This window comes from Sciurus carolinensis, chromosome 6 (genome assembly GCF_902686445.1).
Source record: "Sciurus carolinensis chromosome 6, mSciCar1.2, whole genome shotgun sequence".
NCBI classification, from domain to species: Eukaryota; Metazoa; Chordata; class Mammalia; order Rodentia; family Sciuridae; genus Sciurus; species Sciurus carolinensis.
Window position 1 is genome coordinate 94,737,541 of NC_062218.1, and position 12,095 is coordinate 94,749,635.

Genomic DNA, 12,095 nt, shown 5'->3' on the forward strand with positions numbered 1-12,095 from the left:
TTATCAATTTTGTTTCATCTAAATCCGGCTCATTTCCATAATTTTGAAGTAAATCCCCATCTGTAATCATTTCATCTGCAAATACGTATCTTCAAAACATAAGGATCTTTACTACTATCATATACTAAAATTTTAATCATAATTTCTCAATATCGTCAAATATCCAGTGTTCAGATAGCCTCGGGGATTTATACGTTTTTAATAATTACAGGTTCAGCCCTCCAGGGCGCAGCGATTCCCTTGCCGCTCGCCAACCGCAAGGTTCCGGAAGCAACAGAGCTCGAGCGCACCACAGCACGACGGGCAGGACACGGAGATGGACGGAACCAAAGCCGCCCTTCTCATGCGGGCTGAGGAGGGAGCTCTTTGCGTGTTGCACTAAGGACAGTCTGCACAAACGCGATTGGCAGCAGCTACCGGAAGCGCTCGCAAGTTTCCAGCTCTGGCAAAGGTTGGTCCACGAGAGTTGCTGAAGTGCTACGGGCGCCGGCTCCACCTGGACCAGAGCGGAAAGGAATAGGGACGGCGGAGATGGAACGCTCCGTGGAAGGCTGCATGGCGAGCGCACTGTTCGCGGGGTTCCGGGCCTTAGGGCTTTTTAGTAACGACATCCCGCACGTGGTGCGGTTCAGCTCGCTGAAGCGCCGATTCTACGTGACGACCTGCGTGGGCAAGAGCTTCCACACGTATGACGTGAGTGGTTTCTTTGCCATTTTCCCGAGAACTTCCCTCCCTGGCTCCCAGCTCTGTCCTGGGGCAGTCCCGCTCTCCCCTCCCACCTACCAAGGATTTCCCTTTCTGCCCTTCTTTTCGGTAACCCCACCCTGTTCTGTTTAACCGTACTCATTTAATCCTTGTGCTGATTTAGCTCTTGCAGTTGCACCTGGGGGCGAGTTTCGGAGGGCACCTGGCTGAGGGATGAATACTTGAGAACGTCTCAGTTTTACGGCATCACATTTGTTTAGTAGATATTTATTGATCCTCCCTGAAGATGCGAATATGAGTAAGATTAAGCCCTTACCCTCCTTAATTTTTTTTTTTTTTTTTTTTTTTTTTTTTGCGGTGCTGAGGATCGAACACAGGGCCTTGTGCTTGCAAGGCAAGCACTTTACCAACTGAGCCACCTCCGCAGCCCAAAAGGAACTTGTCGCTTTGTACTTATTTTTAATTTCTTGCAAGAAGACGACTTGCAAGCCCCCTTATTGTGTTACTGATCACACAAACTGGGTTAGAAATCCAGACTAAAATACATTAGGAGGACTTAAAGGTGAGATTGTGATTTAAGGGGTTCTTCATATTCGATAGCAATCCAATTTCTCCGGACTTCCCCTGAGCGTCTGTTTTCAACCTTGAATAGCTGGCACGATTTCACTCTCAGTCTTGCAGCAATGTTTCTTTGCAAGGTAGTGTTTAGCAATTTTGTAGCACCCTTATATAAATTAGGAAAGTCAATATTAGGAAACTAAAATTACTTGCCATGACCCTCCTGCTTATTATTAGTGATGGATTTTCTCCTTTAAAAACATCACTCATTGAAATAGTCGTTTGTTGTTATTTCTTTGTCTTCTCCAAAAGAGTGTAAGTTGTGTGAAAGCAGGAAGATAACATGATGAAGATGATAATAGCTACTGTTATTAAGCACTTTTTCTGGAAAGCATGGTGTAGGGTTGTTTTCCTTGAAGAATTGTGAAAATCAAAGGAATTATTAGCAAGAAGAGATGAGAGCTAGGAGCCAGTTGAGTTTATGCAAAAGGAAAAAGGTGGAATGAGGCAAAGAGCAGTGGGTTTCTGGAAGCCTAGGATAGTAATGGAGAAAGCTTGGGTTAGAGTGACATCATTATTTCTGTGGGAGTATTTATTGATACCATTCTCTACACTTCTTCCTTCTTGCCAGTTTTTGGTTTTACTCAAGTTTCCTCCCTGAAACGTGACTTCTAATTTTCTCTCTTAAAGAAAACATTTTTTTCCATCTTTAAGTATTTAATCACATTTTATTTAAATAAATCCTTCAATAAAGAAATGAATAATTTACTGCCTTTGTTGTGTAAATAGTTATGTCAAATTTATTTGCAGTTCTTCAACATTCCCTTAATGGAAACATCCATATTTCCACATCAAAGTTCCCAGAAAGACTTAAAAGTCTCAAAATTCTGTATTTCCTCTTGAAATCTTATCTTTGGTACACTGTCTTTCCTGACATTTTGTTGAGCACAAACATATTTTCCCCCCTTGCTCTTCCAGAGAAACTCTATGGTTAGGAGAGTAACATCTTTATACATTATATAAAAATTTCACTATTATCTGCACATTGAAATTTTGTCATAAAAATGTGTTTTAAGATGTCTTTTAGTTCTTACACTGGTGATGCTTTCTTTTCCGGGGTGGGAATGATGGATTTTTTAAAATGTACCGTGATATGGCGTACAAATGCTTATTACCTGAGGACCATGTGTGCGTTATACCAACCAATTTATTGGGCTGTGATATCTGAAAGTGAAAATAACTTGGGGGTAAACATAATGGCACTAATGATCCCAAGTCATTAACTTGTTCTTCAGGGGCTCTCTCCTATGGCCCATGGTCAGATATCCTACATATAAGCATTTGTACACAGAAACTAGACAAGGTATGAATTGCTCTTGGTGGTGGTGATAGCAGCTAACATTGATCATTTATTTCATGACTGGTTCTACTCTGTTTTACACAAATTTACTCACAATCCCATTGAATTTTCATAATCCCATAAAGTAGGTACATATTTTAATCTGTATTTTATAAATGAGGAATTTGAGACACAGGGAAGAAAAGTAACTTTCCTCAGGCTCACACAGATGGATTGTAACCATATATTGGAATCAGCAAATTATAGTAATATAGCTAATTCAGCCCCACCACTATTTGATTTTACATGACCCATGAGTCATGAATGGTTTTGATATTTTTCTAAAGATTAGAGGGAAAATCAAAAAGTTTATTGGAATATACTGGTGTATGTTTATTTATTACATCTGTGCTTTCATGAAACAATGTTAAGAGTTGAGTCAGTGCAACACAGTATGACTTGCTAAGCCTAAAATATTTATTCTTTGGCTCATTACAGAAACCCTTTGCCTACTTACATCACCACTGTTGGTGAAATAGCTGAAAATATAACTTTCCTGATAACAAAATTTAGTATCTTTTCAAGGAAGGACAGCATAGAAAATTTACCTATGAGATTATATTTTAATCTTAAGGTGTTAGGTTATTATAAAATTGTTTTTGTTAATGAAAAATTAATCCTTTTTTCTTTCTTTAAACAGGTTCAGAAACTTAGTCTGGTTTCAGTAAGTAAGTGAATTTTATTCTGAATTTATGCATGCTTAGTATCTTTAAATTTTTTTGACATAGTTTAAGCCTTATAGAATGTATAAAGAATCCAGTGTGTATGTCTAATAAACCTCTATAGGAAAAAAAAACCTAGGTCACTATCATGTTTTGCTTTCATTTGTCACGTGTCTTATTTATTTATTTATTTTGGAGTATTTCTTCAGAATTTCTTTGTTTTTCACCACATCGTGATTAATTCTTTTTTTGAATAATAACTTTCAGTTTGAGTTTTTCTGATGGTTCTTCATAGATTCTTCATAAATCTTCATAGATTTATGTAGTTTGGCAGGAATAACGAAGAAATGATACTGAATTCTCAGTGGATTTTATCACTAGGCATATGCTGCTGGTTAACCCTATTCCTGGTAGTGACTTTTTGCTTAAGGTGACATCTGTCGGGAGGCTCTGTTTTAAAATTACTAGTTTGTTCTTTGTGGTTAATAAGTGTCTTATGGTATGATGTATTAAGATCTGTAAATATGCTGTTGCTCTTCCAAGTTTTACCTGCTGTGTTTAGTTAGCTTTTAGTGATGAGACTTGCCTGAATCAGTTATTGATATGGTGGTTATTAAATAGTTTTTGATTTTTCATCATTTCTGCTACTATAAAAAAGAGTCTCATATTTGTGTATTTTTTCCCAGTGGACGTGTATTTATTTTTCTTAGAACTGTTTAATAGAATAAAGGGCTTCAAAGCTAAGAGGTACTAGTTTTATTTTCAAATAGGATCCTTGTGAGAGAAATCCATTGTGAATGTCTGAAAAACAATTTTGAAAAGATTAGAAGACAGTATAACCTAAATTGAATAGAAAAGTGAATGATAAACCTATAAAAAAAGTATTATGGAAACTAAATTCCCAAATGGAGTATGCACATAAAAAATACTTAAGATCATCCTCTATCTGCTAATCTCCCTGACCCCAAAAGAGGAAAGAAAAAAGGGGTGCCATGATTTTATTAGTGAGAGAGGAATCAAGAAATTAGGTTATATAAGAATGACTAGAGGTGATAAGCATATTTACCTTGGAGAAAACTGAGGAGAAACTGTATTATCTTTAATTATTTTTAAGGTTCAACATGAAGAATATATGTGGAGTTTCTTATAGTTGTTCCAAAGGATAGAGTTAGATGTGGATCTAGGTTTTGATTTACTTTTATATGTTTCTCAAAGTTACTAATAAACTTGATGTTCTTGAAGGTGTTTACAGAAGGGCTGACCAACCATCTGTCAGTTTTACATATTAAGTGATGATTTTTTCCAAATACTTCAAAAAGCTTCTTTTTATCTATTTAGCATTATGTTATGTTTATAAATCTTAACATTTGCAACACTGAAATCAAAATTTTATACTGATTCTCAGTTTTCTTTTATTAAATGTACTTTAAAAAATTATATCCATGAAAAATACTATATGTATATTTAAGGTTTCTATTTCTTACAAATCCCGTTTCTTTTATATTCTAGGTAACTCTGTTCCACAGGATATCTGCTGTATGGCAGCTGATGGAAGACTAGTCTTTGCTGCTTATGGGAATATTTTTTCTGCATTTGCCCGTAATAAAGAGGTTTGTATCACTGAACTGCTTCAACTTGCACCAATTTCTAATGTATATTCTGTTTTCTAGAGGAAGAGAAAATTGATTTCACTTATATGTGTATGTATAGATATACCTTTGTGGTTCATATGGAGACATTTTAATGAAGGAGTTCTAGGTTTGGTCATGGTTAGGGATAGGAAGGCATCAGAGGCTGTCAACTTTGGGAAGCTATTACCACTCCTAGGAATAAAGGACAAAGGAGAAAAAATTAATGTTATTGAAGCTTGGTGAGAACTGAAACCATGAAGAGGGGGTTATAGTGATGGACGGATCAGTTACTACAAAGGTTAGTGTCTCTGTGTCAAAGCAAGAAGGTACAGGGAAGAATTACTTGATATTCCCCTCTCTAATCTCATCTGGAAGGCAGCTGGTGATGGAATTTTAGAAGTCAGCCATCTAGAACATACCATTTCTTTAGAATAAGGGAGTTACACTGTTCAAATTAGTGAGGGACCTAGGTATATATGCATGCCTTTTTCCTAAACTCAATAGGAAGGCTGAGCCCTAGAGTTCTCAATTCTTTGTTCTTAGTCCATGCTTTTCTTCCTTATTGAACTGGCTGAAGGAGCAGATGAATGTGTCTGACTCCTTGATATTTGTTTGTATAGCCTTGTATAATCAAAAATTGAACTACATTTCTTAACATGAATATTTTAGGATTAGCATGGTTTTTTGGAGAATAATATTACTTGATGAATGAGTACTAATGTGAAATTATTTTAAACTTTGTAGATAGTACATACCTTTAAGGGTCATAAGGCAGATATTCATCTTTTGCAACCTTTTGGGGATCACATTATCTCTGTTGATGCTGACAGCGTTCTTATTATTTGGCACATATATTCAGAAGGTAAGAATTAACTAATTTGCTTTGTCTTGGGATTGTGTGTGTATAGTTAAAAATCTGTGTGAACATAACTTCTATACCAGAGGTTTCACATGCAAACAGTAAAAAAAAAAAAAAAAAAAAAAAAAGGTAATTTTTAACATCTATAAGAGAAAAGTTTCTAAATAGGAAATAGATAACCACTTACAACTTCTATAATGTGCTTATTTCAACTTATATATTTTCCATTACAGTTCTTCAAAATTAGTAACTTGTTTTCTCTCTAGAATGGATTTTGATACATGTTCACACCTGAGAAATTCTTGGTATTTTCAGCTTTCAAAAGGAAATGCTAATAGTAAACTTGAAGGTTCTATAAATCAGAAGGAAAACATATGCCTTTTTTTGAAGGATATGAGTCAGTGTCTTTTAACTGATATACAGTGGAACTGCTAGATATGTTTAAGAGACTGTGTATTTTCAAAGGTTGGGCATTTTATCACCAGAATTTCCCCAACTTTCCTTAATAAAAAAGACCGGTTCATCATAAATTGAATGTTTTTAAGTTCTTTAATCTGTTTACATTTTTAGCTTGTTCAATACATTCAACATTCTAGAGATTGCCTTCTGGGAGTTCTTCTGTATTCTCATACAAATTGATAACCCTTTGTTTTATCTTTGCTCAAGTAGGGGTAACAGAATTCCAAAAATGTTCCCTTCAAGGGGATGTTAAAAAACGTTATAAAGTTATAGAATCTAGCTCATAAAGTCTCAGGAACTCTCTTGATACTGATAACCTAGATTTTTTTTTATTGCTATTAGAGCAACACATTGACCCAGGGTCTTCAGGGAGCTATTTGTAGTGAGACAAGGGTCTTTTTTTTTTTTTTTTTAATTTATTTTTATTGTAAACAAATGGGATACATCTTGTTTCTCTGTTTGTACATGAAGTAGAGGCATACCATTTGTGTAATCATAAATTTACATAGGGTAATGGTTTTTGATTCATTCTGTTATTTTTCTCTCCCCCCCAACCCCTTCCACCCCTCTTTTCCCTCTATACAGTCCCTCCTTCCTCCATTCTTGCCTCCCTCCCACCTCCCATTATATGTTATCATCTACTTATCAGCGAGGTCATTCGTCCTTTAGTTTTTTGAGATTGGCTTATCTCACTTAGCATGATATTCTCCAATTTCATCCATTTGCCTGCAAATGCCATAATTTTATCATTCTTTATGGTGGAGTAATATTCCATTGTATATATATACCACAGTTTCTTTATCCATTCATCAATTGAGGGGCATCTAAGTTGGTTCCACAATCTGGCTATGGTGAATTGAGCAGCTATGAACATTGATGTGGCTATATCTCTGTAGTATGCTGATTTTAAGTCCTTTGGGTATAGAACAAGGAGTGGGATAGCTGGGTCAAATGGTGGTTCCATTCCAGATTTTCTAAGGAATCTCCACACTGCTTTCCAGAGTGACTGCACTAATTTGCAACCCCACCAGCAATGTATGAGTGTACCTTTTTCCCCACATCCTTGCCAACACCTATTGTTGCTTATATTCTTGATAATCGCCATTCTGATTGGGGTGAGATAGAATCTTAGGGTAGTTTTGATTTGCTTTTCTCTTATTACTAGAGTTGTTGAACATTTTTTCATGTATCTGTTGATTGCTTGTAGATCTTCTTCTGTGAAGTATCTATTCATTTCCTTAGCCCATTTGTTGATTGGGTTATTTGTGTTCTTGGTGTATATATTCTGCAAATTAGTGCTGTATCTGAAGTATGAGTGGCAAAGATTTTCTCCACTCTGTAGACTCTGATAGTTTCCTTTGCTGAGAGAAAACTTTTTATTTTGAATCTGTCCCAATTATTGATTCTTGTGCTATGGGAGTCCTGTTAAGGAAGTCTGATCCTAAGCCAACATGTTGAAGATTTGGACCTACTTTTTCTTCTATAAGATGAAGGTTCTCTGGTCTGATTCCGAGGTCCTTGATCCATTTTGAGCAGGGTGAGAGATAGGGGTTTAGTTTCATTCTGCTGCATATGGATTTCTAGTTTTCCCAGCACTATTTGTTGAAGAGGCTATCTTTTCTGCATTGCATATTTTTGGCACCTTTGTCTAGTATGAGAAAATTGTATTTATTTGGGTTTGTGTATGTGTCCTCTATTCTGTACCATTGATCTACCTGTCTATTTTGGTGCCAATACCATGCTGTTTTTGTTACTATTGCTTTGTAGTATAGTTGAAGTTCTGGTATTGAAACAAGGGTCTTTTAAAGTGGTATTCAAAGTAAAGTTTGTATACTTTTCACCTAGGTTGTGCATCCTAACCTGGGGTATACATACTTCTGGGAGTATTTAGCAATGTGCCAGATAGTTTGTGAAACTAAAAATTAAATGAAGTGTGCCTTCTTCAGTACTCAGATTTATTGGTAAATTTAGCGAAAAAATTGTTTCAGTAATAAATTTTGAAATGAAAGCAAAATTTAAACTAATTTTAAATATAATAAATGTAAGATTTCAAAGATTTTTTTGTTTTTTAATCTTGTAACAAATAATTACCTACAGTGCTACCCCCCACTTCTCAGAGTTTTAAGTTCTTTTCCTCTCCTGTGTTAGGGTCCTCTGTGGAAATGTGTGAGAAGCACTGTATTTGGTTTCACTCAACTTCACCTCTTTTCATATCTTCTGAGTGACCTAATTTAAGTAGTAAAACTAATAATAGCATTTATATTAGAACTTGTAGATTATTTTGACAGTCTAGATGACATTTATAAGTTTTCCCTATCATTTATTTTGGTTCTTGAGAGTTATTTATAGGTTAGTATGTAAGTTTTTGATTTATATTAGCATATAAGTCTGTGGTGTGATTAACTTACATTAAATGGTAAACATATGGGTATATGAAACAAGTTTCAAACTATTTTATAAAAAATAATTGTTATTTATAATTTTCACTTTTTGTAGAAGAGTACCTTCAGTTGACTTTTGATAAATCAGTTTTTAAAATTTCTGCAATTTTGCATCCAAGTACCTACTTGAACAAAATACTTCTGGGCAGTGAACAAGGAAGCCTGCAATTGTGGAATGTAAAATCCAAGTAAGCATTTTACTTTAAAAATAACATACTTCTCCCCTTACCCTGATCTACTGCTTCCTAGAGCATTCTTTTTTTTTTTTTTTTTTTTTTTGTACTGGATATTTAACCCAGGGGTGCTTTATCACTGAGTCACACCCAACCCTTTTTATTTTTGATTTTGAGGCAGGGTCTAAGTTATAGAGGCTGACTTTGAACTTGGATCTCCCAGTTTCAGCCTCCTAAGTCTGTTTATTTGGAGGACTATCAATAAATACGGCTCTTAGAAGTTATGGATTAATGGGATCACATATTTGAAAGGTGGTATGTGGTCCTGGCACAAAATAAGCAACTTCATAAATCTTCATTGAATTCTATAAACTATTGACTTGATAACTGGAAAGTCTCCATGTAACTATCCAGATGGCTTTATAAAGTAATATTATGAGATTAGCATTGGACAGCTTTTAGATTTTTATAAATGATGGAAAGAGATGATACAACAAATTGGTGTTTGGTGTATTTAGAAATGATTTCAAGGGACAAGTACTTTCATCAACAACCACCAGTATGATGAATATGTAATATTAATATAGTGGGAAGGCTACATTGATTTTAAATATGACTTTATGTTATTTGAACATTTATCTAGAGAGAATGGAATAATTCAAGCTTTGTATTATGTTAAAACAAGCAAACAAAAACATTTAACCACCCACATTGTTCTTTTCAAAACCCTTGTAAATTTGAAAAGAAACGGTTTAATGTTTATTTAGTTTTGAATCAATATTTCAGTTCAATTTGGCAAATACTCTGACTACCTACTCTGTACTAGGCTCAGGGATATTGACTGAGATGCTGTCTGTGCCCTTAAGGTTGTTTCCTTAGGCTCTGTGTAATGTTTACAATCTTGCTGTACTTTATCCATTCTGTAATTATTGCATAGACTAATTTATGCTCATTTGCAGAATTAAATATATATTTTGATATTTTAATCACTAGTATTAAAATGATTTCAGATATCTCTGCTCCATAAATTCACTTAACCATTCATGGTCTGATTCCGAATCTGAGGGCAGCATAACTGTTTTCATAAAACAGTTCATATAATATGCAAGTACTATTTTAGTTAAAATCGAATGTGTTCCCTTTAGTGATGATGTTTGTAGAAATAAATTGCAGTTAAAAAAAAATGAGATCTGCCTAGATTCCATTCTAGATAAAATGGATTTTACTCATGTATTCTTTTGTTCTACTCAAAACATTTTAATTTTTCAATGAGGTAGCCTTTCATAGCAGTTTGAAGCTTGGAAGTCTAAAATCTGCACTATTTTTTTTTTTTTTACTCTAACCATGTGACCTTAGCTTAATATTTTAGCACAAATTTTTTTTTCTAGTTTTTTTTTTCTGGAAAAAGGTGATAATATTTACTTCATATGATTATTTTGAGTATTAGACAAGTTGATATGTTCTTAGAATAGTGTGGGGTGAAGAATTTAATAAATACCACCTGTTATTATTTTACTTTTAAATATATAGTCAATTTTGTTTTTCTTCCTAAAAAAAAAAAAAAAACCTAGGTTTTAACTATTTTTCTTCTTATAGTAAGCTTCTGTATACATTTCCAGGATGGAAAGTTGGAGTGACTGCTCTTCAGCAGGTTAGTATTTTTTGGTTAAATCAAAGCAGCAGCAAAATAGAATCTTTTACTTTTGGGGATCGGCTATGTTTTTAGACCTAAAGACAAAATAATATAGTTCATAACTGTTCACTAAGGAAATAGTGTTTTGGAAGTATACTGAAAACAAGCAGAAACACATTTACCTATAAACATTTGTAGAATACTTTGTGTTTAGAGTTAGGCTCTAAACCTATGGTGGTTGTAGAACCTAATCATTTACTAATCATTTTGCAAGCATATAGTGTAGAGCTTTGTACAGAACAGAGATTAGTTGTTCAGTGATGCAAGAGAGAAGGTCATACAGAGAAGTTTGTCAGGATGTTGAAATTTGCTGTTTGAAATAGTTGGGTTCAAAACCCCAAAGTGTTTTCATGGTAGACTTAGAAATAATTGCTTTTCATTTTTATAAGTCAGCAAAACATATATATGAATGAATGTATGTTTACAGAAAATCTAGTAAGTCTGTTGGTGACACATATAGCTATTGTACCTTATCTTTCTAATATCCATTGCCCAGGTATTTACATTCCTTTATCCTATTTTACTGTCATCAACCATACTTTGCTATGCCTACCCAGAAGATCCCATAGGAATCAGATGATTGAGTCCTTCAAGGGCACGGGATTATATTTTCTTTATTTATCTTCAGTGCAGGGTCTCACATATAATAGGCATTTGATGTCATGTTAATGAAATGTTTAGTTTGATTCCATTTTTTGATATTATACCTGTATCTGTGTTAAAATAGAGAAGTCCATAATAGAGCTTATGTTAGGTCTTTATAAGAACACTACAGCCATAGATTATTATGGCTGGAACAGATTGTAAAGCTTTTTTTGCCTTTTAGTATGTTTTACATGCTTTTCCTGTTTACCTTGGATAAATAATTATTTACATCTTTTCCAGTTGGCCACGTATGTTGCCATACCTATGACAAACCTTCATGTTTTCTAGGGGTTGTCTCTTTTTTTTCTGGTTCATCTAGTTAATAATTGGTAGTGAACTTTTCTTTCTGTGTCTTTTTCTTAACAAGACTGCTTTGTTCTGGTGGTTGAGAAGGGATGTCAACTGGTAGAATTTAAACTGGGAAGGAATTTGGAAAAATCATTCCTAAATACTTCCATTTGAATAGCAGTTAAAGTATGCCATAATGGTAATACTTATGGATTTTGCCCCCTTCTTTAAGAAGATATCCCATTATCTTTTTTAATGATATACAAGTAATAGTGTATATCATCAAAATTGTTAAAGCTATGTTGCTTACGAAAATAAAAACTTGAGTAATTTAATTTTCAGGCACCAGCTGTGGATGTTGTTGCTGTTGGTCTCATGTCAGGTCAGGTTATTATTCACAATATTAAGTTTGATGAAACATTAATGAAGTTTCGTCAAGACTGGGGACCCATTACTTCAATTTCATTTCGCACAGGTAATCTTTAGCATATTTATTCATGAGAGTTAAGAACACTTAAAATGTTTTTCTTTAAAGATCATGGAAATTATTTTAATATGTTGTCTTATAGTTTAATAGATGTT

The 12,095-nt window shown here is 34.3% G+C and overlaps 1 protein-coding gene across 2 annotated transcripts in view; it reads left to right on the top strand.

The window, feature by feature from the left end:
- Positions 1 to 435: 435 nt before the first annotated feature.
- Wdr36 (WD repeat domain 36) overlaps positions 436 to 12,095 on the top strand; it is a 36,676-nt gene continuing 25,016 nt past the window's right edge. For both annotated transcript variants that reach the window (XM_047556750.1, XM_047556751.1), the window contains exons 1-7: positions 436 to 693; positions 3,303 to 3,330; positions 4,834 to 4,934; positions 5,700 to 5,817; positions 8,770 to 8,902; positions 10,484 to 10,538; positions 11,856 to 11,988. In XM_047556750.1, coding sequence (XP_047412706.1) covers positions 532 to 693; positions 3,303 to 3,330; positions 4,834 to 4,934; positions 5,700 to 5,817; positions 8,770 to 8,902; positions 10,484 to 10,538; positions 11,856 to 11,988 — 730 coding nt within the window. In that variant the 5' untranslated portion in view covers positions 436 to 531. The remainder of the gene's footprint in view (positions 694 to 3,302; positions 3,331 to 4,833; positions 4,935 to 5,699; positions 5,818 to 8,769; positions 8,903 to 10,483; positions 10,539 to 11,855; positions 11,989 to 12,095) is intronic.